We start from the raw sequence: 26,051 nt of genomic DNA on the forward strand, positions 1-26,051 counted from the left end.
TAGTAACAAATGCTTCAGTGCCCTCAGAGGAGCAGCGGTGACAGTGGCTTCTCAGAAGACACATATATCTTCTCAGGGCCTGCAGAGATCTCTGAATATGGTGAGTTGTGTTCAAACCAAGGTGGTAGAGGATATACTCTCGACCAACTTGACAGATGGCGGGCCGCTTACCATACTTTAAATGAGCTTCAAAAATTTGCTGCCATCAGTGCTTTGCATTACAGATGTCCTACTTTCCATGTGTTTATACCTCTCAGTACCTAAGGCTCCCCTCCAAAGTGCCTAAGCCTCTCATTTCTGTGTTTTTTTATTTATCTAATTATCTCTATTGTGTAGGTGTCCCACTACTGTGTTTATTTATTACATTTCTTCATTTCTCTGTGCTCCTCATTTTTATTTTCCCATATTGACGTCCTTCAGTGCCAGAGTGCATTTCAGTTAATGGCCTGTTTCTCACATTCTCATCATCTGTGTCTCCTAATTTCCATTTGGACCCAAAAAACATACTGCATGGGCCCACAATCAAGAAACTTGACTTAATGCCAGGCAAGAGGAATTGGAGTTCAATCAGTGGTTCCTCAGGTGAAATGTTACTATAGGAAGCTGAGTTATTAGCAGGTGCAGTTATTCATTCTAAGCTAGTAAGAATATTACAATTACTAATAGGTCCAGATAAGCCTCAGTAAAGTAATCCTTGTTCAACCCTTTATAGTTGAGCAAACGAGCAGTCAGGCTTAACTTAGGAGACAGGTATGCATAAAGAATTTGATACCACCAACACAGAAAAAATGTAAAATACACAACACAATAAAATATCCAATACCAATTTATAAAAAAAAAAAAAATCAATCTTCAAAACAACACCAAAATGACAGGAATCCAATGTAGGGAACCAAAGATATGAATGTTTAAAGATGAAATCAAAAGTTTAACTTTTTCTTGGAGCTTTACTCTTGATGACAAGTCTTCAGGTTCCTCAAATCTGAAGTTTGATTAGACGACGGAGGCCTGCTGCATCACAATCCCTCAGTGAATCTGTGAAAACCTTTGTCCTCGATGGTGAGGAGTTAAAGAGCTTTCAGATGGTCAAACCAGCGTGGTCAGGCCGATTAGTAAGTCACTAATGGCGGTTTGACTCTTGATGTCGAGCCGGTCTCTTCCTTGCACTTTTCTACACAAGTTTGCAAAAAGTTTCTGAACTTTGAATTCTGGATGCTTCTGGGTTTATTTGGAGAAAATAAGTGCCCACTTGCTCATGCCAAGGGTTCAGAGACTCTGGATTACCTCTTGACCCTGTCACCAGATAGGTCACCCCCCTCAGCCACCATACGGTCCTCCTGTGCGGCTGTCCCGCTGCCGCTACCCTCTGTGTCTGTGTCCTGACCACTTCTTCAGATCCGCGGTTCGGTCTGTCTGATTTGCCTGTGTTTGTTAATTTTTGCCTCCTGGTGCCGTTTACTTGTTTATTTCGCCCCTTTTGCCCTCTTGTTGACGCTTATTTGTTTATCTCACCCCTTGTGCCATCTCGTGCCCTCTCCACCCCAGCCCCCTCTTGCCTTCTGTGTCACCCTCCCACCTGCTCCACTACCTCGCACTTTCCAGCCTCTGCGTCTCTTGCGGCCCCGCCCCCTGGTGCCCCATTCGCCACCCGCTCCCGCCTCCCAGCTGCTCCTCCCTCCCACAGCCCCTCATATGGAGGCCGCCGTAACCAGGAAACCCGACTGAGAGACGACACCGCTACCCTCCATGCACTCAACACCAACCGACCATCTGCCTGCTACAGAACCACCCCGAAGTGCACCCACGGACCATTCACCTGCCAAGCCTGCAAATTCACCTGCATCTGAACATGCACCCCACCCGCCGGACCAGGCAACAACAACAACCACCTCAAGTGCATCCCACTCAACACCCACTCCGTCCACAAGCACGCCATCGAACTCTGGGACCTCCTTGATACAACAGCGCCGGACGTCGCCTTCCTCACAGAAACCTGGATGAACGCCTCCTCAGCCCCCGACATCACCATAGCCATCCCGGACGGCTACAAGATCACCCGGAAGGACCGCGTCAACCAAACCAGAGGAGGAATCGCCATCATCTACAGGAACACCATCAGCGTCACAACCAACTCTGAAAACACCCTCCCTGCCGCCAAACACCTACATTTCTAGATCCACACCAACCCAAAGACCACCCTCAGAGGAACCCTCATCTACAGACCTCCGGGCCCACGCACACAATTTAGTGAAGCCATCGTCGACTTCATCAGCCCGCATGCCCTCGCCTCATCAGACTACATCCTCCTAGGGGACCTGAACTTCCACCTGGAGAACAACAGTGACAACTACACCACCACCCTGCTCGACAACATCGCCAACCTCGGACTCAAGCAACTGGTGAACACCCCCACCCACTACGCTGGCCACACGCTCGACCCCATCTTCTCTGCCAGCTGCCACGTTACCTTCAGCCACTCCACCGGACTACACTGAACCGACCACAGCTGCATCCGTTTCACCTTTAAGAAGACCACTTCCCACCACCGCCCGCAACAGATCCCCCACAGATGCTGGAGAAAAGTCACCACAGACCAGCTAGCCACATCACTGAGCCAGAACCCACCAATCGACACTGCTGACACCAACGATGCAGCTCGCAACCTCACACAGTGGATCACCAACTGCGCCGACGCCCTTGCACCACTGAAGAACCCTCCAGGCAAGCCTGGCAACAGGAAAAGCACATGGTTCACCGACGACCTCAGAGAATCACTAAAATCCTGCCGAACCCTTGATAAAACCTGGCGCCGCGAACAGACGACCGAAAACCTGACAGCCCTCAAGAACGCCACTCGCAAACACCACCAGCTGATCCGCACCACCAAAAGGACATCATTCAAAGAGCGGCTGAACAGCAACATACACAACAGCAAGGAAATCTTCATCATCGTAAAAGAGCTCTCCAAATCCAGCGCCAGCAGCAACGACATCACACCATCGCAAGACCTCCGCAACTCCCTCGCCACGTTCTTTCAACGCAAAATCACCGATATACACGGCAGCTTTGGCGCCCAGACTCCGCCTCCAGCCACCGAACCAACGCCCCCTACCACCACCCTCAGCGCTTGGACTCCCATCAGCACTGAAGACACCACCCACGTTATGAACACCATCCACTCCGGCTCTCCCTCTGACCCATGCCCTCACCACATCTTCAACAAAGCCGACACCATCATTGCACCCCGCCTCCAGAACGACAAACAACTCTTTCACCTTCCCAGAGAGCTGGAAGCATGCAGAGATCAACGCTCTACTAAAGAAACCCACAGCAGACCCCAAAGACCTCAAGAACTTCCGCCCCATCTCTCTTCTTCCCTTCCCCGCAAAAGTAATCGAGAAGACCGTCAATAAACAGCTGACCGCATTCCTCGAGGCAAATGGCTCCCTCGACCCATCCCAGTCTGGATTTCGAGCCAACCACAGCACCGAGACCTCCCTCATCGAATCCACCAACGACATCAGGACCTCTCAGCCGCCTTTGATACTGTCTGCCATTGCACCCTAATAACCCGCCTCCACAACGCTGGGATCCAAGGTAAAGCCCTGGACTGGATCACCTTGTTCCTCTCTGACAGAACCCAGAGAGTCCGCCTCCCTCCCTTCTGCTCCACGGCCACCGAGATCATCGGCGGCGTACCCCAAGTCTCTTCCCTCAGCCCAACCCTCTTCAATATATACATGAGCCCCCTCGCCACCATCGCATGCAAACACAACCTCAACATCATCTTCTACGCCGACGACACCCAGCTGATACTCTCCCTCATCAAAGACCCAGCCACCGCCAAGATCAACCTCCAGGAAGGAATGAAAGACGTCGCAGAATGGATGAAGCTCAGCCATCTGAAACTGAACTCAGACAAGACGGAGGTTCTCATCCTCGGACCATCCCCATCCGCCTGGGACAACTCCTGGTGGCCCACAGCGCTGGGCACCGCACCGACACCCATGGAAACGCATGCAACCTGGGATTCATCCTGGACTCCTCTCTCACGATGACCAAGCAAGTCAACATCATCTCATCCACATGCTTCAACACCCTGCACATGCTACGAAAGATCTACCGGTGGATCCTGACCAGAACTAGAAAAACGGTCACCCAGGCCCTCGTCACAAGCTGACTACGGGAACGCCCTATATGCAGGAACCCCAGCCAAACTTCAGAAAAGGCTCCAGCACATACAGAACACATCCGCATGACTCATCCTCGACATTCCTCACCACAGACACATATCTGCCCACCTGAGAGACCTGCACGGACTCCCCGTCAGCAAAAGGATCACGTTCAGGCTCCTCACCGACGCACACAAACCCCTCCACGAAATGGGCCCGAATACCTCAACAACCGCCTCACGTTCTACACACCAGCCCGCCACTTCCGCTCCGCTAGCCTAACCCTCACCACCATCCCATGGATTCGCAGAACCACCACCGGAGGAAGATCGTTCTCCTACCTGGCTGCCAAGACATGGAACTCCCTCCCCGCCCACCTACGACTGACCTAAGACCATCTCAATTTCAGGAAACACCTCAAGACCTGGCTATTCGAGCAGTAGCAGCACCCCCCATCCCTTCAGCACCTTTAGACCCTTATGGGTGAGTAGCACGCTCTATTAATGTTCTGATTGATTGATTGATTGGGGGCCAGAACTCAACTTCCCAGAAAGCATCTGCAAAATTCTGGAAAGATGCAGATGGACGAGTCAGCAGGGGCGATCCTCTCTTTGGCTTGTTAGGTGACTTCTTCCAGCTATGTTGTACCTTTTGCGGATTAGGGAGTCCACTCCGTTCCCTTTGAGTCAGCATAGTCCTTTCTTAGTGGAGCCTTGTGAGTCTAGCAGGTGCATTCTTTCAGAGTGCAGGCATGCTATGGTGCAGTTCATGGGTCCAGCAGGTCAGTCCTTCCCCTTCTGTTCTGCTGCTCTGCCACATTTATCCTTCATTCTGTGCTTTGAGGAGGGGGTACACCCCAACCAATGTGAATAAAGCTTCCTCCCCTACTATGACCTCGTCCTCTGAAGTGTGGCATATTTTTGACCCAGAATGTGCTACTATCTCAAAACTAAAAATGGAGAAAATCTTTACTTGGTGTGTATGTCTGTGTAATCCAACCTAGAGGCGAGGCAAACGCCTGACTACACTCCCCTTCCAGCCCCTCTTCAAATCTAATTAGGGGGTCTCCCATTTGGCTAGTGGGGTTTGTCTGGGTTCTCTGACATCTGTTTTCTGCCAAGGCTCCTGCCTTTGAAGTCCAGCTTATCTACCCAGTCATGTTCCTCTCCCTGGCTTCTCCGGGAAGCAAACCTCTTCCCACCAAATAGCTTTATTGTTGTAGTCCCAAGCATCTTCACCCCTAGTCATGGAGCAGCTTGGCTCAGGCTGTCAAAAGGTTGACCAATCAGAAGAGGCTGCCACAGGGCTGCTTTAGGTAACTTCTGGATTGTACGTTCTATAACTACTTTCCTGTATTTCTAATGAAACTAACCATGGCAAGTCAATAGATTTATTGTAACCATACTCTGATACTTCACATGGTATTGTTAGCTAGCTACAATGCAAAGAAAGACTTTATAAAGTTTAATAAAGCCACCCCATGTTAGCCAATAGGGCTAGTAGCACTATAGTAGAGAAAAATGACTTTAAATGTTTTTCCTTCCCAGGGCATATAAAGCATATTTTATATTGTCCCTGGTTTTTCGAATTTAGACATAGTTTTATCCTAAAACCAGCCTGCAAGTAATATCGATGTTCTGTACTAGTGTAAAAAAATGTGTGAAATTGGCTTTTGCGTAATTACAGCAAAATTTCAGAAAATTATGGATAATTACATGAAAAGCAAACTGTTAGTTTTTACTAGTAGTAGTAATCTCTTTATTAGTTTTTTTAAGAATCATAAAAGCAAGTCAACATAAAAAAAATCTAAAAAGATCCAAATACCATTCAAGGAATTAGCTGATAAAATCCCATCACTTAAGTACATTATATACAATTGAGTTACAATAATTGATTGTCTAGTTTGATTTCACTAAGTGTTGGAGTTAACCATAGTTCACGTTGTTGCTTTATTGTATTGAAGATATCTGCTATCCGCTGTAACAGTAAGTAAAGTGCTAAGTGCAGAATTCTTACGTTTGAGTTAGTAGGTGAAGATTGGAATAAGAACCAGTTCATTAGAAACTGGACCAATCGTGCATGGTTAATGAAATGGTAAAACCACAACATCCTCTTGGGATCAATGTAAAAACCACATGTGGCATCAAGAGCGTTGCTTGTGATGGGCTGTGTAGATTCTGATGTCACGCATGTTCTCATATCGCTACTATGCTCACACAGTGATCCATGCATTATTCAATCCTTCAATTACTACATACAAGTTTATATTATAAAAACTCTAAAAATAATTAACATCTCATAAAAATCCCAGGACAATAAGTTAATTTAATGCTAGTCTGCCGAGCAACGGATCACGATAAAAGAGAGACCACTTCTTAAACTTCTAGTTTGTTCACTTATTGCACGACAGTTTCAGTATACTGTTTCTCAGTCTCCAGGCCAGTAACAGATATCTAGACACCATAAAAACTAGAAAGTCTGTGCAAGTGCTCTTTACGATCCTATTGATCTCAACCAATCGGTTTGTGGCTAAAATTCGACAGAAAGGTATTAACCAGTCTCTTCTAATCTGTGTATACTTGGGGCAGAAGAATAAAAAATGTGCTTCGGTTTCAAATTCAGTCATGCATGCAGGACAGATGGGGGAGGTATTAGCACCCTACCATTTGCTACAGAAGCTGTTAACCGGTAGAATGCTATACCTAAATTTCAAATACAGGGATTTTGTTAACTGTGGTTCTATACTTTTTAAGAATTCTTCTTGATACATATTATCTTTAAAACTGATAAATCTACCTGTCAGCCTTCCTTCCGTAGTTTTGTTTAACCAGGTATCATCAACGTGACTCCAGTATCTCTCCAAAGGTTGCTCATACCCACTTTGACCATCCAGTTCTTGATGAGATTAAACCACTTGATGCTTCCTTTAGTATCAACGGTTAGTACATGGAGTAGCAGGGTGTTGTTTGACCAAATGCCAATCCAAAAGGCAAGGGGCCTAAAAGCAATCACATGAGTGACATTCTTCAGTCCCAAGTCAAGACGCATTGGTGTCAAAGGAGCATTCCGGGGAAGCTCCGTGGTTGATCTTATGAAATGGTTTTCGATTTTTTTCAATGGGAGTTATGTTAATATGGCCCCATAGTTACGGCCCTTAAAGTACCGCCCCAATGCCCTGAGCATGGTAAACTTGGATCAGTGGTGCCCGTAGTCTATATGTTGAGTTCCTCAGTTTTCAGTTGGGGCAGTTGCAATATGTTGTAAAAAAAGCTGACTTTTTGCAATTTGTAGGGACCATGATTTTGTATTAGACATCCTTACCCCCAGATAGCTGAATTCCTTTACCTCCTCAAGTAGGGAAGAGCCCAGCCTTGTTTTCTCCCTGATTGACTTGTGGCTGTTGACTGCCATGAATTTTGTTTTCGAGGTGTTAATTTCCCAACCAAATTCTTCACCGGCCTCACCAAACAGATCCACTAGCCTTTGCAGCCCTGACGGAGTTCTAGATATAAGTAGCCTATCATCTGCAAAAAATAGTGCTTGAACTAATTGTCCTGCAAGTTTGGGGGGGTCACCTTTGCAGTCTATTAAACATTCACTCAGAACATTAATGTAAAGGGTGAAGAGAGTAGACGCGAGGACACAACCTTGCTTTACTCCTCTATTCAACCTAACCTGGTCAGTCAACTCACCCTATAGTCTCCACCTGACCTGGGCATAATTGTCCTTGTGGTGCCTAATGATAGTTTGTAGCAAATTCCTCGTATTTTCTCGTGGGGGACTAAATCGAATGCGGCTTATAGGTCGACAAACACAACATACAAGTGATCCTTTTTACCTTTTTAACTGTCTCATATTTCCATAGTATCAAATAAGAATCAAAAAAGCTGATCAGTGGTGCTAGTACTACCTCTGAATCCCACCTGCAGGGGTGACTATATATTCCCATCATTTAGACAATCAAGAAGTCTGTTCAGCAATTGCAGACAACATTTTTTTTGTGAAAAGGCAATGACGCAGATGGGTCTTAATTTGCCGGGTTTGTTTTATCCCCTTATTTAAAAAGAGGCACTACCTCGGCACCCAGCCAAGAGTTAGGAATGTCTTCCCCTTTTAAAATAGCAGTAAAGGTATAACTTAATATCACACTCCAAATATTAGGTTCACAGAGAAAAAGGTCCCCGGGGATTTTTATCTAGACCTGGTGTTTTACCCTAGTGCAGAGTGTTAGTATCTTCCTAAGTTTCTTCTAAAGTACAAATAGGTGGGTCTATATCAAGGTCTAGTGCTGGATAATCAGTAACACCTCTGTTAACATCCTTTGGTCCAGCATACAATTGGCCAAAGTGTTCTTCCTAGGTCTGTGGCAGTATGCAGTAGTTTTCTTCTCCAATTATACCTTTAGACCTTTTGATATTAGGTGCCAAGCTTGTTTACTATCTTTGACTTGTGCTGTAGCTCGCAAATCTCACCAATAACCTTTTGTGCCAATTCCTATTAGCTTCTGTCTGAGCACTTTTATATGCCTTCCTTTTGTATGGCTACCATGGTTCTTGAGCTGTTCTTGACCACTTCCATCAAAGTTTGTCTAGCTAGCTTACATGAATCGTCGAACCAGGTATTCTTATTTCTGCCTATTGTTTTACCTCTGGTTCCCTTGTAAAACATCTTTTTGATGTTACTGAGTAGGTTTGTAAATGTGACCACCAGAGGTTGCTTCTCGGATCCCCTACTGCTCATGTAGATTAGAAATTGTACCACTATATGATAGATTTTTGCCAGTGTCAGCATTGCTAACAATAGTAGGCCACTTAACCCCCCTTCAGTTGTTGCTAAGGATAGTTGGAGTGGGCAGGATTGTAATTGAGGGAAGTCTATATGTGTTAAGCACATCTGTTAATAGTAAGGTTAAGGCATTGTGGTAGCTGTCGAATCTCTCAGTTACCCACATATCAACCAGCTTGGGCCAAAAAAGTACATTGAGCAGAAAATAATCAATCCTGTTTTGCAGTTAGCTATTTTGAATGTATGTCCAAGCTTTAAGTCAGAGGTGGAACACCCGTTCACAGCCGTCAGCCCAAAGTTCAGAGAAAGAGACGTGATTGAAATGCTACCCTCACATTTTTTGCTGGCTTTTCCTGACTCAAGGATGTGATGCTTAATGCGGCATCCTCTTCAACGGTTACGCTTTTGATTACCTCAAGGGGTTCGAAAGTTGTGGTTACGTCCCCTGCGATTACTATATCATATTGTGACCCTTCTCTTCCAAGGAAATTGCCTAGTTCGAGAATTGTGGAAGAGTTGTGGTGTTGGAAGGGAAATCTGTTGTAAATATTAACCAGGAGCAATGAGTTGTTTATAGTGGTACTTTTGATGTTAAAGGCCAAAATATTACTTGAATCAATGTAATGAGAGTCCCCAGATCATTTTTTATCCAGATAATGGGTCCACCTGCAGGGCCGCCCTACTTTGAAGGTACAGCTTCTGCACTATAATTGGTGACAGCCACTCTTTGTATTTGTTCTGTGGCCCAGGTCTCCTAAAATAGACATATGCCGTAGTTATTCACACATTTCCCCTACTCTTCCTCAATGATTCTAGACCTGATACCTTCTAGGTTCCAAGACAGAAGTCTCAGTTTCTTTGTAGGATCAAGAGCTAATAAGGATTGCCTTACCTCTTGGGGGGCTGCTGTACAAGGATGGATTGTGGCCTGGTAAATAGAGATAAGGACTGCCTCACCATAACACTATTCGTGAGGTCCCCCAGCAGCTGGTCCATCTGTGAAGGGGTAACAGAGTGATCACCTTCCTTTGAAGTGTTTGACCTAGCGTAATGGGGAGACAGTCCCTGAACATGTCAGGTATGCTTGACCACTGTTTGTGAGTGGCCACAATAGTTGTTATTGTTGGAATTAACAGTTGATTTCACCTGCTGTGGATTAGATACCAGAGGCCAGATGTAGGTAAAGTACATTTACCGATTCTAAAATACTGAATTTTACAGGTTCGGTATTTTAGAATCGGTAAATGCTATGTAGCAAAAAAATCGGTAAACATTACCGAATCGGTAAGATTCGGTATTTACCAAATCGGTATTTACCTATTTGGTAATTGCCATTCATTCCTATGGGCCTGGAGGCCCATAGGAATAAATGGCAATTACCGAATCGGTAAATACCGATTCGGTAAAATGGGCGACACATCCGAGGGTGCCAGGGTGTCACTTTGACACCCTGTTGCACCCCTGAATTGTGCTTGTGTGCAGAGTGGCACACATTCATGCCAAAAGGGCATGTATGTCTGCCACATGTCACAGTTGAAAATGCACAGATTTGCATTTTCAAAGGTATTAGTTATTTACCACCAACTTATAGTTGGTGGTAAATAACGAATCCTAAAATGGGAAAAGCACTTATTTGAGTGCTCCCTACATTGCAAATTCAGTAATTTACCAATTAGGTATTTTGAGGAATCGGTAATTTACCGACTCCTTAAAATACCTAATCGGTAAATTACCGAATTTGCAATTTAGGCCAACTACATCTCAGTAGCCTAATACCGGTCGGTTATGGCTGAAATTCGGTAATTTCGGCCGTTACCGACCGGTATTGGGCGACCTACATCTGGCCCCAGGTTCTTGCTGGGTAAAAAGTATTTGAATTGAATAGATGGACTTCTTAAAGGGTAAAGTGTGCAGGTCCAGATTGAATAGACCATTAACTAGGTCTCTACTAACCAAATACAATGTTATATAGTCAATTTCTTTGCCTATGATACAGTGCTTAGCAGGTATTATGTCTGACCTTATAATGGAACGGCATTGTCTCACCTACCTTATCCAATGAGTAACTTTATTAATCAGCGCTTCGCTCGATTCTTCTAAGGCACAACCCACTTTGGGAATGTTTGTTATATCCATTTTGTTGCTGGGCCCTCTTAGTGATCCCCAGGGGCTGCCTTTGTTTGCCCCCCTCCAGGCTTTTCCCTTTTCATCAACAGAGCGCGGTCTCTCAAAATAAGAATTTGGACCAAACACCTCTGGGGAAACAGTTGCAGAGGTAAGTTCTGGCTCTGGGTATATTTCCCCTAAAACAATCCCGTCTTTGAAGAGTCGGCCCTGTGAACCCTAATCTATGTGTGGATTGGGAAGTAATGTAAACCTCTCCCAGTTGGAAAAAGAGGGCATTGGAGTTTGAAAGCGCTGATGGTGTGTGATTGTTTTCAGGTTTGTTCTGGGGTGCAAAAATCATAGTTTGTGTGGAGATCCCTGAGCTCCTGAGTCCCTCTCCCATATCCCCCTAATCTCTACTCAGCGTGTTGGTGTTACTCATATTCATCCCTCTGTTTGTACTTAGGCATGCCCTGCTAAGCTGGTCCGTGAAAGACCCTGTAGTTTTTCTCAGTGATAGTACCTCTAGAGTTAATTCCTTTACTGTTATTTTAAGATCAGACTGTGCACTGTAAAAAGTGCTATTGTCTACTTTACCAGGTCTGTTCCCCTACATACTCCTAGACTCAGCCACATGGGCCACATAGTTGATATAATCTCAATAGTGGTCTTTTTGGGAGACACTTCCTCCTTGCATGTAGCAAGAGGGTCAAACCAATTTGTACATTGAATGTCCAAGGCAACTGTTCTCTCAATATTGGTGATCATATTACCATTTCCAGGAAAAGTACATGCGAGAACAGGGTCCGGCTACTCCCTGTTCCATAGATCACTAGAATGCGCAGAGGACAAAGCTGTCCCGTAGGGAGCTGGAACTTTGAGTGGTGACTTTTTCATCTTATTTTTTTGGTTGAAAATAAAAGCCATTTTCTGACCAGTTTTCTGTGGCTTCTTTTGACCACTTAGCAGGTTTTTACTTTTTCTATTATAGCCTTTTAGCCCGCCGTAGAGGGCTATACCGGCTATTATAGGCCCTCTCCAGCGTTAACAAGAGAGAGGGACTTTAATAGCCGGTATAGCCCAGCTACGAAGGGTTATAAGGCTATTAGAACATTCAGCCACTAGAGGGCAAAATGTTCTAACAAAAACGAACAAAGCCTTATGGGAGCGTGAGGGGATTGAAATCCCCTCAGGGTCCCTGAAGCCTTTGTTCACAGCCAGAGCTGTGAACAAAGAAACATTGGAATGTTGGAGCTCCATGCTTATACCAGCCATTATAAGCCTGGAGCACTCCATTGTTTTCAACGGAGCTCCCAACATTCCAATGTTCTACTAAGGTGTCTATGTCGTCCACTACGCAATTACCTGAAGCACTCGCAGCAGGCCATATAGCTTGTTTGGGTCATCATTCGGATTTCTCTTGGCTTTCCGTTTGCCCATCCTGCTAAAGCAGCTGAGTGACACTGAGACTGTAAACACAGTTAGCGAGGATGGCAGTAACGCTTCCCCATCAAAGGAGCTGTGTCTTCCCTTGCTAGATCTTCAAAGAAAGAAAAAGGGAAGAACAAGAGCAACTGTACTTGAATATGCGCTTGGTGACAAGGTCCGCCTCAAGAACCCTTTGTCCTCGAACAGACACCAATGGAGGTGACCCTGCCTCCTCCGTGCTCTGAGGGGCGTCAAGGAGCCACGCTCTCAATTGAATGCACCACCAGGTGCGTAGGCAATCTCAGGAGACTGGGGAGTCTGGATGGCGTAGTCCTCCCCGGCCCGATGTTGCTGGTAAAGGGCAGGAGCTAGTGGGGCTGAGTACATAGGTCACGTGGCCGCAATGTCAATTTAATGCACCTCTGGGCAAGCAGGCAATCTCAGGGGAGCGGAGATTCAGGGAGAGTAGTCCTCCCCTGGCCCAATGTCTCCAGTAAAGTGCATGAGCAGGCGGGGTGTAGTATTTTCACAATATTTTTCACTATATTTTATGGCGAAATTCATCCTTGTGTCATTTTTTGGCGGAAGGATGCATTTCGACAAAAGCACCGCAAAGAACACCCTCTCACTCTCTGTTCTTTCAGTGCATTTGCAGTGATAATTAGAAATTTGTGCTACATTTTTAACAGCAAATGGACAGTATTTATGTGAAGTGACTTAATGGCATAATTTATTAATTGCGCATCATAGGCGTGGTGCGCAATTCTTAAAATGACTCGAATGATGCTGTTGTAATCTAAATTTCTCCCAGCTCTAATGTTCTGTTGAAGGTACATAGGATCGCTCATGAGAGGAGATCTAGAAAAGTGTTTTGACTTAAAGATTTATTTTTGAGAGATAAGTCTGACCTTACCTCTCACTTACAAATGAATATTTTTTCTTTGACATTTAGGGAGAAACATCTCAATGCTTGTTTTAGTTTGATAACCAAAAAAAGCAACCCCACAAGCTAATGCCGTCAATTAATACATTGTCTTTGAGTTATGGCTGAAAAGAATTGGGAAGTAGGCTCTACTAAAAGGTTGGACATCATGGGCATTTTTACAAAAGTATCTCAGGAGAACGGGCATGTGAAAATTCAAGAAATATCCTTGCTGATCGCATCTCATGTGAAAATTAATTGCTAGGGCTTCCTTCAGATTCAAAAGTCACTCAAGGTACCGGCAGGAGCTTTTGCAGGGAGAACATCTTCTGCTAGACATTTTGTGCTTCAAACAGTAATAATGGAGGTTTCACTGATAAAATATCAATGTTAAAAAAAATATAGAAGTAAAAAATATGGATGCAAAAATATAGAATGCAAAAATATTGACTCCCTATACTTAAACAGGTAAGTACAAAAATATTGAAAAAAATATCAATGTAAAAAAACGATAGTAGTACAAAATATTGAATTTTACATATATATATATATATATATATATATATATATATATATATACATATATATGTAAAATAAAATAATAAATGTTAAATATGTTAAATAATAAAATTAATATAAAAAAATAAAGTACATTTAATATATAATAGAAACATAATAAAGATATGTTATTAAAAAAAGTTAAACACACATACCTAATAATTCATATATATTTACTTTAAAACAATTAATAAACTATTATTTTTCATTTATTTTATCATTTTAAACTTATATACAAATTTACAAATATATATATATATACCAATAACATAAAATCTAATTAAAACATTATATTATAAATTAAAACATGAAACCATTTAAACATTTTCGAACTTAAATTTCCCACTCCAGTGAGTGCAACAGTAGGGAAAGTGTTGCATAGCGGAGGGGTAACATTACTATTTCCACTCAAGGGAGTGCAAAGGTAGGGACACTGTTGGCTAGTGGAGGGGTAGAAATTACTATTCTCACTCCAGTGAGTGCAACAGTAGTTAAAGTGTTGGATAGCGGAGGGGTAAAAATTACTATTCCCACTCCAGTGAGTGCAACAGTTGGAAAAGTGTTGAATAACGGAGGGGTAAAAATTAATATTCCCACTCCAGTGAGTGTAACGGTAGGGAAAGTGTTCGGTACAACACAGTATATGATAACCATCAATGCAGAGATAACCCACAGCCAACCCCTGTACACACCATCCCCTATTCCCCCCATTCAAGGACCCACGAAAATGTGCAAGGTTTTATAATTGCCCAGAATCTCCAACAGCTCTAAGTCACTATCTCCCACAGTGATCTCTCACGCTGCGTTGTGATTTTGAATAGGAATAGATATTTCCAACTCAATATTCTGTCTCAGCACCATAATGGAGGAAAGAATTAAGTAAAATGTTGCAAAATATGCATAATCTGAAATTTCTGCATTTTGTGTGCATGAAAAATATTTAACTCAGTCTTACTTGTGAACAACACAGGTTGTTTTATTGCTCCTGAAATACATACATAGTACAGAAGGGATGAAAATAGTTGTGCTTTCTCTTCTCAATACTCTATGTGGAGGAGCAAATGCAGTGGTTGTGCATAATAGAGTGGGTGTTTCATAATGTATGGATAGTGAACAGACTCATTAAAATGACGGTCATGTTTTCCCATACATCTACTCTATAACAGTGACACAGGTGCCCGGGCACAATGGTCCTTCTGGAAGTATTAAGTGTGCACCACCAAAAAAGTGGTGTACAGAAATTTGACCATCTGGCCATCTTTCCTGAGAAAGTAAAAAGTGTCTAGTAGCCCTTCAGAATTGATCACACCACCATGTAGATGTGCAGTGAAAGGCTGCACTCCTCTGTAGGATGGAATCCATGCCACATTCCAAAGACAGGCCAGTGATGTGCTTGTGGGTGCAGTTTGTAGCCACAACCATCACAACAGGTGTCTTTAATAAGTGCCTTAAGAACCCAAATGTCCATAGACTACCTGCTTAATATCTCACATTTGTGAGGGCACCACCACTTTCAGTCTCAATAGTTCTCTTTCCAACACACGCGCAACTCTTAAGGCATCACACCACCTTGGTTACCGAGCAGCCATAAATTCCAATATGAAGGGATTTGGTCAATCTGAGGTGCAGAATTCTTGGTAACTCTGAGCCTCTGTTATGTAATGTGTTTATTTGTATAGAGCACAACTCACCCCGGAGGATTTCTTGGTGCTGAAAGCAGGAGTAGCAAAGGCCAAGCCTGGGTCGAGGCCAGTCAAAGAGCCTTATCTTCAGTTTCTTGCAGAAGAACTGAGGAGATGGCTCTGATGTGCATAGGCAGTTTATTCCAGGCTTTGGAAGCAAGGTAGGAGAAAAATGTCAGGTGGATGTGGTTCTGCGTATTCAATGTCTTTGTGCAAGTAGTATTCTGACTGAGCTTAGGTGTCTGGTATATTGGAAATGAGAACTGGGAATGTTTGTAGAATATTGGTTTGCACTTGAATTCCTACATGCTCTTCTCACTTCCCACTTCTAGTCCTTTCCCCCCTTTGTGTATTTCACCAGTTTCTTCCTGCTAAGATCTCCACAGGGAAGACCCTCAGATGTGAAATATTTCTTCAAGTTCGTAATACTGATTCAGCCACCATTATTATGTTTATGGCCAAATCGGAATTATCACATTTCTTGTAATGAGGCCTTAAAGTTTTCCCTTTAGTTCAATTAAAGAGTTAACTCATGTCATTGTAGACATCATTGTGCTTCTATTGTTGGGAACAGTTCTAATCTGCACCAGGTACACAAAAGGAGGGTACATACTGTTGCAAACCATGTCAGTTCTTGCAGTGTGTAATTGGCTCTATTACAACATAAGAATTCTTTCTGCTTACAAGTGACAATCTCATACCTGTTGTGTCACAGCAGCAGCCAAGTTTCCACCAGCACTGTCCCCTGACACACAAATTCTTTCTGGATCAACATTGTACAGGTGAAGAATTCCTTTTTGTAGAAAATACTTTGTAACAGCATATGCATCTTCAAATGGTGCTGGAAAATGATGAGCGGGTGCTAACCGGTAGCTGCAAGAGAAATAATGTGTTAATTCAATCTCTTTGGTAAACTACCAGATACCACACAGTTCCTTGTGTGGGTATGTAACCCCAAGCTCAAATGAAGTAATAGATTGCAGAAATTCAGATGGCTTTTTTAAATTTATAGTTGTTGTCATTCCTTTCTGACAAAAAGACATCAAATCTAACCTTTTTTGTTTTCTAATTATAGTTCAATGTTTATGAAAAATGTGTTAATTAGTCATTTGGAGCATAGCAATCGAATACATTGGTGATATATTTTCAATCCTTTTGTAAAGTCACAATGTGAAAGTATCACCAAGAGTTGTCCGCATACATTCGAAATCGGCAGTTTTGTAAAAAGTCATGCCGCAATAGGAGGGCGAAATAAAATGATAATAACATTATGTTATTATCATTTTATTTTTTACTTTCTTTTACTGCTTCAAGGCAGTGGGGCAACGCTCCTCCGCCTTAGCGGAGGAGCCACTACTGCGAGTCTTGAACTGACACATTTTAATAGTGAGTGCAGTTCACGAGTCATACGTTTAAGTAATTAATTGGAAAGCCACAGTTTGTATCATAATAAAACACAAGTACACATTTTGAAAACATCAAAAACGAAATACTTACTCAACTGACACAGCTACTGTGTTCAGCCTGTGCGCAACCCATCTCATGAGAAGATCGCATGGCTTCATGGCTGCAAATCAATAAGGTAAATCATAAGAAAAATGCTTAACAAGAAGGTTTCAAAATAATGATGCACAACTTCGAAACAATGCCAATATATTACGATTATATCAATATTGCTATTTAAAGTTATACAGTTAATTGTGATAGTAACATAATTATATGGTTTTGTGAGGTAAGTGATATATAAACTAGACACAGTTAAATAAATTGTCAAATAATTATGGTTGTGCAAAGTTATTTTTTTAAAGAGTGTAGTCTCATAAAGCTTCCTGTCCCACTGTTGTTTGTCATTTCCTTTTTGACATCCCACTTTATGGTTTTTATTCTCGTCCATGAAACAGAGAGATTTTTTGCATGTGCATCTTCTCTTGCTAGTAGTCTAGAACCATGTCTCACCTGTCACCCACAGGCATTTTGAATTAAAGTTAATATTTGGATTGGATTTTGCTCAAGAGTGATATAAAACAAATTTTATTAGCGCAAAATTATACTTGCGAAATTCCTAATTTTCACATTAAAGTCCAACTGTACTGGAGCTTTTTAACCTTCACGTATGTTTCAGATTCTTTGCATAAAAAATTCAAACAGATACCTGCAAAATTAAAAATATCTTTGTGACCTTCAAATACAACAAAAAACATAAATTAGGCTAACTTGTATATGAAAATTGTCAGAAAATACAAAATCTGAGAATGTTAAACATATCACAGACTCCTATAAAGCTCTTTTATATTTTCTGTATTGGACAAGATTAAACAATCAGACTATCTAAGGCTCAAAAGTGTAAAAGAACATTTGAACACTTTCACACACAATTCCATAGTTGGCCTCCCCATTTGAATATATTTGTATATGTCTTCACACCTGAACTGCATTATTTGCTCTACCAAGGATATTTGGAACATCTCAGTTATCAATTTTCCTATACTAGGTTGATAATCATGCTTGTTGCAGACAATATGGCATTCATACTCCACATGTTCTGCTATTTTTTTGCTGCACAAAGACAATTTAAATATTAACTCATATTTTTCAAATATTTTACAAAGATGCAGGAGAGATTTCCCAATGAACTTCTTTTTGACTTAGGCAGAACTAAAGAAAATCCAACTATTCTAGCATGATCATTTACCCCCTATTCTGATGAGGGTTTACTTACAAAAAAACACGGGTTAAAGTACACATTTTAATAATCTATTCCAAATAATTGTACGATGTTAAAAATGTATTTGAGATCCGATAATATGCTGGGAAAACATCAGAAGATTAAAGGTGTTTTATAACCTCTGGAATGTGGAGGACGTGATGATCACCTCCTCCCCATTATGTGTGGAATGTGGTGAACACTCCAGGAGAAAAACATTGTGGTGCTTGTACCAATGTCTCTTCAAACAATGACTTTAGAACATAAGAAAAGAGTTTCCCTCACATCCTGAAATAATTTTATTTTAAATCATAGACATGCAGTGTACTAGCATCTAGATTATTTCTGCAGTATTTTGGGACGTTAGAACAGTAGCTCCACAATTATATATTGGCCTGGAATTTATATTTTTTGGCATTACCTTTCAGGCAGTGGCTGCCACCATGAAATATCAATATTGGAAGAAATTAAAATACCAAGTCAGGTTTTGTTAATCTCAATTCTCTTTTCATATGAAGAAAAATAAATGTTCACATCAAGGGTTTCTCTATTCTTTTATTACCAGTTTTCATCAGGAGAAAGCTTTTCCATCAGACCTAGAATTATGAATTAGAGCCTGACTTAAATTACAGAATCTGGTTGTACTCGGTCAGGGCGATGAAAAAAAGGCACTGTTGCACTGGCAAAGTACTCCTCCACATTTAAAGATGTCTGTTAGTCTTGCAGACATCTGTAGTCATTGGGAGCAACCGCCATCATGGTGGTTCCTATCAGTTTGCTAACAGTTTGGCAGCTCTCTCCGATGAATAAAAAACATATATCACTGTCCACTCTAAATCAGGCATATGGTGTTATATCTAAACCTGATTCGACCCATACTCCATACTCGATCGGGCATTGGAGGAGTATGTTTGTGATGTGCCGCAGTAGACTCTGTTGCTGACATATTTAAGGTCTAAATTCTCTCCTTAAGCGGCATACTGTAATAGCGATATACACTTTTTTTTTTACCCAGATACCTAGCTTCACGTCATTTGTAGTCCCATTTGTACAATTTGTGACCATATCATCTCAAAATTATGTCATATTGACTGATGAATGAGCATAGGGCAGATAAGCACAATGTAAAGCTGCACCTTGGGGGGCGTGGCCAAGATGGCGACGGAGTAGGATGCTCTCTCGAGTCCCTCCGGCGCCAAGCCCGTGTTTAGCATTGTTACAGCATGGTAGGAGGCCTGCTTTTCGCCTGACTCGGACCCGCCGTTCTCCTGGAGTCGGGAGGTCCGGTCCGGAGCCTTGGAGGTGGCCGCTGAGACCCGAGAGAGAAATTAGCTGCGGCGGTGACCCGCGGCCTTGAGGCGGCCTTGTAATCCCCGGCCTGCCGTGAGAGGCGACGCCGGACTTCCGGTCCGCGGCTGAATGGGGCGAACCTTGCCAGAGACGGGACGAGGAGCAGGCGATCGGCCCCCGCGGAGCAACGCAGCGCCTCTGCAAAACTCTGGAGGCGGCGATCGACCGGGGGTGCTGAGGATCGGGTGAGTGCGACAGGCTTGCTGCTTCCCCTCCCCCCCGGCCCGGTCTCGGCAGCCTGACGGAGCAGCCCGGCCTCGAGCTTCCGGCCTGCTTCTGTCCCTGAGGAGCACCCAGGCGAGGGGCGGTGAATGCCGGAAGGCCTCGCTGAACTGGAGGGACCCGGGACTCGCGATTTGGAGCCTGGGAAGCCAGGCGGACTCGGGCTCGGACCACAGCACATTGCAGGAAGGGTCAAGGAGAAGGACTAAGGCGGGGAAGGTCCCGGTCCCTGGAGCTCGAGTTGGTAGGCCCTGCAGCCCTGGGGAGCTGCCCTGGGAGGAAAGCGATTGGGCGCTGTGGCCCAGCGGTGGAGATCGCTGAAGATCCAGCAGCTTCTGTGGGCCCAGCTGCATCGCCATCACCCCCCGGATCGGCCCCGATGTATTCCGAGGTGCCCTGGAAAGTGGAGGAGCCCTACTGGAGCGCTGCCCCTGAGAGTTAGGCATCGTGTTGGGGATTGGCTGGCCCTGCTTTTTTGAGGCGGCGTACCTGGGTTGACGGAGTTGGCTTGCCACACGAGAGGGGCCCATTAGGAGTGCTTAACGCCTACAACCTGCCGTAGCCGCGCAAGAGGGGTGTACTAGAGTTCGGCCTCGATTGGGAGTGGTGGCCTTTCCGGTCCGTAGGCCTGTGATCCCCGGCCTCACGCTGCACCTGGGCCTGGTCTCACTGCGCTGTAGCGAGGGACACTGAAGACGCCGGAAAAGGCACTGGGCTCACCCGGAGAGGGCCGTCGCAGGGGATTCGATAGCGCTTAGGAGGCGGACAGTCGGAGTACCGGAGGCACCCATTGAAACGAGGGGCACGCTGCGCCCCACGAGAAGTACTGCAATGTCGAACGCATCCCGCAACAAAGGGAAGGCGGGTAAGGATGGTGCGGCGAAGTCTACCTCACACCCGGCGTCCCCCGGGTCCAGCGCATCGCCTAAGAGTCGGATGATGAGGCCCCAGCGACTAAGGCCTTCATGACGGAGCTCTTCACCTCCATCAAGGAAGACATTTCCGAACTGCGTGCACAACTGGCATCGGACCTCCGAGAGGTGCGCAGGGATGTGGACGGTATCGGGGAGCGGGTGGCTACCCTGGAGGACCATGACCTAAGTGTGGCAAATGATGTGCACCAGTTACAGCAAGACATCATCCGACTGACGGAGCAAAACCTGGACCTCCAATCCCATACAGAAGACCTGGAGAACCGTTCTCGCAGGAACAACATCCGCACTCGAGCAGTGCCATGGGACGGTGAGGCTGGGGACCTCCGGGGCTATGTCCAGGCCCTCCTCTTGCAGGTGCTGGGCGACGACGACGTCCAGGAAATCAGGATGGACAGGGTGCATAGAGTTGGTCTGCCGAGGAGAGGGGGGCCACCGCCGGACATATTAGTTTGTGTTCATGACTTCCAACTGAAAGACCGCATCCTGCGGAAGGCTCGAACCATCACTTCACTGCAATTTAGGGAGCATAGGCCGCAGCTCTACCAAGACTTGGCGGCTACGACCCTCCAGAAGAGGCGGGAGTTCCGTCCAGTGACTGCCTTCCTACGGGAGCGTGGCATTTCCTACTCTTGGGGCCACCCATTCCGCATCATCTTTCGATGGGAGAACAGATTGGCACAGATCTGTTCCCTCCAGGTGGCGAAGGATCTACTAGGCTTGGACGATGTGCCTCCATCTCAGGACGCGGGCAGCTCTCCGTCCCGGAGGCGTAGACGCTCATCCTCATGGCAAAGGGTGGGCCCGGATTTGGATGCCAGACGGCCTGACCGCTCGACTAGCCTGCAGGAGAGGGGGGCTGCTGTGGCCTCGGTTGCTTCGGCGACATTGGCGTACTCCCACCAAAGCTCAGGTGCTGCCTAATCTTTAACCGCCAGCAGGCAGGTGCCGGAGGGGCGCATGACTTTGGTACCGTGGGTTTGAATGTACTTTTGGAGAAGACACCCCGGTCCGTGGTCCTTGGTGGCACCCGCTGTGGTCCTCCGGACCATTCCCAGGAGGATTTTTCCGTTCTACCTTTTACTGGGAGTGTTAAGCACATTTGGTGGTAGTGCCTTACGTTATTTCCTATTATCCTTTTGTTTGAGGGGGGGGTTGGGGGGTTGGGAGCTTTGGGGGAAGGTTGCATGGGGGTTCGATGGTGGCGACGAGGGTGTTCTGTGGCATGTGTGGCTGGGATGTGTGAGGACGGTCGTGGCGTGCGTGGGGCGGGAGGGGTTGTTGCCAAAGCTATTAAAAACTTATTGTCAGGTTGGTGTTGTCCGGGGAGGGATTTTGGGTTGCCCTTCAGCATTGCCTTTGATTGATGGGGTCTCGAATGCGGGAGGGGAGGTCCATGAGGAGGCTGTAGAGAGTTCTGGTCTGTTATTCTATTATGTCTGTTAGTATAGGAACTTGGAATGTTAAGGGCCTGAATTCACCGCAGAAGCGACAGAAAGTATGGAAATATGTGACTGATCACCAGTTGGATGTTGTGGGGCTCCAAGAGACTCATTTAGCGCGCAAGGACGAGCTGCGCCTTAGGCATAGGGCGTATCCCCTTATATACAGGTCTTCTGCATCTACGAAACATAGAGGGGTGGCTCTCATCTTCCGCCCTGCACTGCACTTCCAACCTGTAGAGGTACGCAATGATAAGGATGGCCGCTGGCTGATGGTGAAGGGGCTGGTTCAGGGGAGGCTATGTACCTTTGTAGTAGTGTATCTCCCCAATGCCGGCCAAAATACGTTTCTACAAAGCCTGCTGCAGAGGGTGGGTGACTTTGCTGAAGGGCACTTGTTCCTTTTGGGGGACTTTAACTTGGTGTGGGATAAGACAGTGGATAGCTCTGGGGTTCATAGGGCTGATACGGGGGTATTTTCTGCCTCATCACAGCAGTTGGTGGGGGAGCTGGGGTTGGTTGATGGTTGGCGTTTTTTCCATCCTACCTCCTGGGATTACACATTTTTCTCTCATGTACATCACTCCTACTCCTGATTCGATGACATTTCCCTCAGCCAGGCTCTTAGAGGAGATGTCCTTGACTCCACCATTCTTCCGCTCTCAGTCTCTGACCACTGTTTGCTGGTGCTTAGCCTCCGTTGGTCGTCGACCGGCGAGGGGCAGCGGAAATGGTACTTCCCAGACTCGGTGGTCAGGGATAATACCTCTAATAAGGCGTTGCGGGAAGCCATCAGGGAGTTCTTTGAGCTTAATCCTGCATCCGACACTTCGGTTTCCAACACTTGGGACGCGTTTAAGGCGTCCGTCAGGGGCATGTGCCTGAGCCTCAATGCTCATCTCAATGGGTTGCGGCGGAAAGACCGGGAGGACCTGGAGGCTGAGTTGGCAAACCTCGAACAGGCTCACAAGCTCAATCCCTCGAGAGTGACCCTCCGACCCTTGACAGCGGTCCGAGGGAAATTGAGAGCCCACTACAATAACAGGGCCGAATTTACACTATTGAGATTGGGAGGACAGCCTTACTCTTGTGGGAACAAGGTAGGTAGGCACCTGGCGCGTCAACTGCGTGACAGGAGGGAACGTGAATGTATCGGAGGAATTCGAGATGCGCAGGGTGTGTTGCAACATCGGGACAAAGCGAAAGTGGACGCTTTTGGCCGCTTCTATGTGGGCCTCTACGCGGGGGACAGGCTCGATTCGGGAGCCCAGAGGGAGTATTTGCGGCGCCAGCCCCTCCCCCAGATTTCTAAAGAGTGGAACGAGTTGTTGGAGGCCCCGATTACCAGGGAGGAGGTGCTTGAGGCCATCAAGAATCTAAAACTACACAAGGCACCTGGGCCGGGTGGCTATACCGCTGTTTTTTACAAATCATACGCCACTGAACTCTGTGACTTTTTAGTATCACTTTTTAATGACATGGCTGTGTCCGGCTCCTCAACCGGCTCCTTGGAGGAGGCGGTGATAACGGTTTTGCCGAAGCCAGGGAAGGACCCCGCCCAGTGTGCTTCTTTCCGCCCCATAGCGCTACTCAACATAGACGCTAAACTATACTCGGCGATCCTGGCACACAGGTTGCAAGACTTGATGCCGGCGATCATACATCCTAACCAATCCGGATTTATCAAGGGGCGCCAGACTCACGATAATACGCGTAGGGTGGTCCACTTAATTGAAAAAGCATACAGGTTCCGCATACCGGTGGTCCTTGTGGGCCTGGACGCCAAAAAGGCTTTTGATCGTGTGGATTGGGGCTTCCTGTTTAATACGATGGCGGCCTTCGGTTTCTCGGAGAAGTTTATCACCATGGTGAGGGCCAACCTTTGCAGCCCCAGGTCTCGAGTAGCGGTAAATGGTCATATGTCGGCGTTCTTTCCGCACTCCAGAGGCACTAGGCAGGGGTGCCCCCTCTCCCCCCTCCTGTTCGCGCTGAGCATTGAGCCCTTGGCGATGGCGGTGCGAGAACATGAGGGGGTCCGGGGCCTTCCGTTCACGGGAGAGCAACATAAAATCACGCTCTTCGCGGACGATATCCTATTCTCTGTAGCAGATCCGGAACACTCGCTGCCCTGTATCAGGGAGATCTTGCTGCGATATGAAGAGGTGGCCGGCTTCAAGGTCAACTATAGCAAGTCATATATCTTGAATCTTACTCTGTCGCAGGCAGAGATGGAACGCGTGCGGCCCTTAACGCCTTTAGCCTGGGCCGGAGGTTCAATTGTCTATCTGGGGGTCCACCTGACTCCGACAGTGGGCAAACTGTTCTCGGCCAACTTCCCGCCCGTATTAGCGAAGACCCGAGCTGAATTGGATAGGTGGAAACCTAAATTTTTGTCATGGCTGGGCAGAATCCATGCTATAAAGATGGTTCTCCTTCCTAAATATCTGTACTTATTTCAAGCCCTGCCCATTCCTCTAGACAGCGATTACTTTCGGCGTCTCAGGACTCAGATATTGCGATTTGTATGGCAGGGGGGCCGGGCGCGTTTTTCCTTTGCGGTCTTGCGTCGTCCGAAGTCCGAGGGCGGAGTAGGACTTCCTGACTTGCAGCTCTATTATAAAGCGGCACAATTGAGGGTGTGGTGGAGTGGTCGCAGCAAACGTCGAAAAACATTGGCTGCACATAGTCCGGAGCGTGGCTGGCAGATCCGTCTGGGACTTGGCTTGGAAGCCAAAGAAGAACCGTCCTCTGAACACTTATATCAGTACCCCTACGGGTACTACGCTGAAGGTCTGGGACACATTGGCCGTGGATGACCGTTGGACTACGTTCCCCTCGCCGTTCACACCCTTGCACTTCAACCCGGCCTTCCCGCCGGCGCTTCAGGAGGGGGCCTTTGATGCCTGGAGGGAGGGAGGCTGCAGGGCCTTGACCCATCTATTTCATGGACAGGTATACCCTCTCCTTTGCTAACTGTGTGAGGGACTACGGGGTCCCCCAGTCCGACCGGTATCGTCATGCACAGCTGCTTCATTGGGCCACGTCGTCCGGGATACTGGAGGCAGCTACGAGACCTCCCTCGCCATTCGAGGCCATACTGCGGACATCTGCCATGAAGGGAGTCATCTCCTTTCTATACCAGCTCTTGCTTAAATCGACGGTGACGCCTAGGCCTCGATACATGGAGCAATGGGAGGAGATGTTAGGGAGAGATATCTCCGATACTGAGTGGCGGGACCTGACAGCGTTTAACCATTCACTGCATTTGAGGGAAGCCCATCTCAAGACGCTTATGCAATGGTATCTATGCCCAACCAGGCTCCACCGCATCTACCCGGCCTCATCCGACAAATGTTGGAGGGGATGTGGGTTCCTCGGAGACTTCCGCCACATCTGGTGGGATTGCCCAGTGATCCGGCCTTACTGGGAGGAAATTCTCTCGCACATCAGGGACATCCTTCACTATCCCATAGAGGACTCTATGGCTTCTGTCTTGTTGGGTCTGCGTGAACCCGGCCTTGAGCACCAGACCCGGGCAGACAAAAAGATTCTGTGGCTGTGTCTAGGAGCTGCCAAGCTTACGTTGGCCGCTGCCTGGAAACAGAAAGAGGCACCAGCAACCTCTTCGTGGCATGCACGACTTTGGAAGCTTCTAAGCTTGGAAAGAATGGCGGACATCTTCCTCTGTAATTTCAAGAACTTTCAGTTCCAGTGGGGTCCCTTGGTTGCCTTCCTTTCTAAGGGGTTA

At 46.0% G+C, this 26,051-nt stretch overlaps 1 protein-coding gene across 1 annotated transcript in view; it reads right to left on the reverse strand.

Annotated features, from left to right (window-relative positions):
* LOC147683761 (arylacetamide deacetylase-like) overlaps window positions 1–26,051 on the reverse strand; it is a 201,328-nt gene that overhangs the window by 23,060 nt on the left and 152,217 nt on the right. Inside the window, exons 3-4 of the mRNA XM_086944130.1 lie at window positions 17,151–17,220; window positions 16,355–16,526 (exon numbers count right to left, since the gene is read on the reverse strand). Coding sequence (XP_086800256.1) covers window positions 16,355–16,526; window positions 17,151–17,220 — 242 coding nt within the window. The remainder of the gene's footprint in view (window positions 1–16,354; window positions 16,527–17,150; window positions 17,221–26,051) is intronic.

The sequence above is a fragment of the Lissotriton vulgaris genome, chromosome 11 (genome assembly GCF_964263255.1).
Source record: "Lissotriton vulgaris chromosome 11, aLisVul1.2, whole genome shotgun sequence".
NCBI lineage: Eukaryota > Metazoa > Chordata > Amphibia > Caudata > Salamandridae > Lissotriton > Lissotriton vulgaris.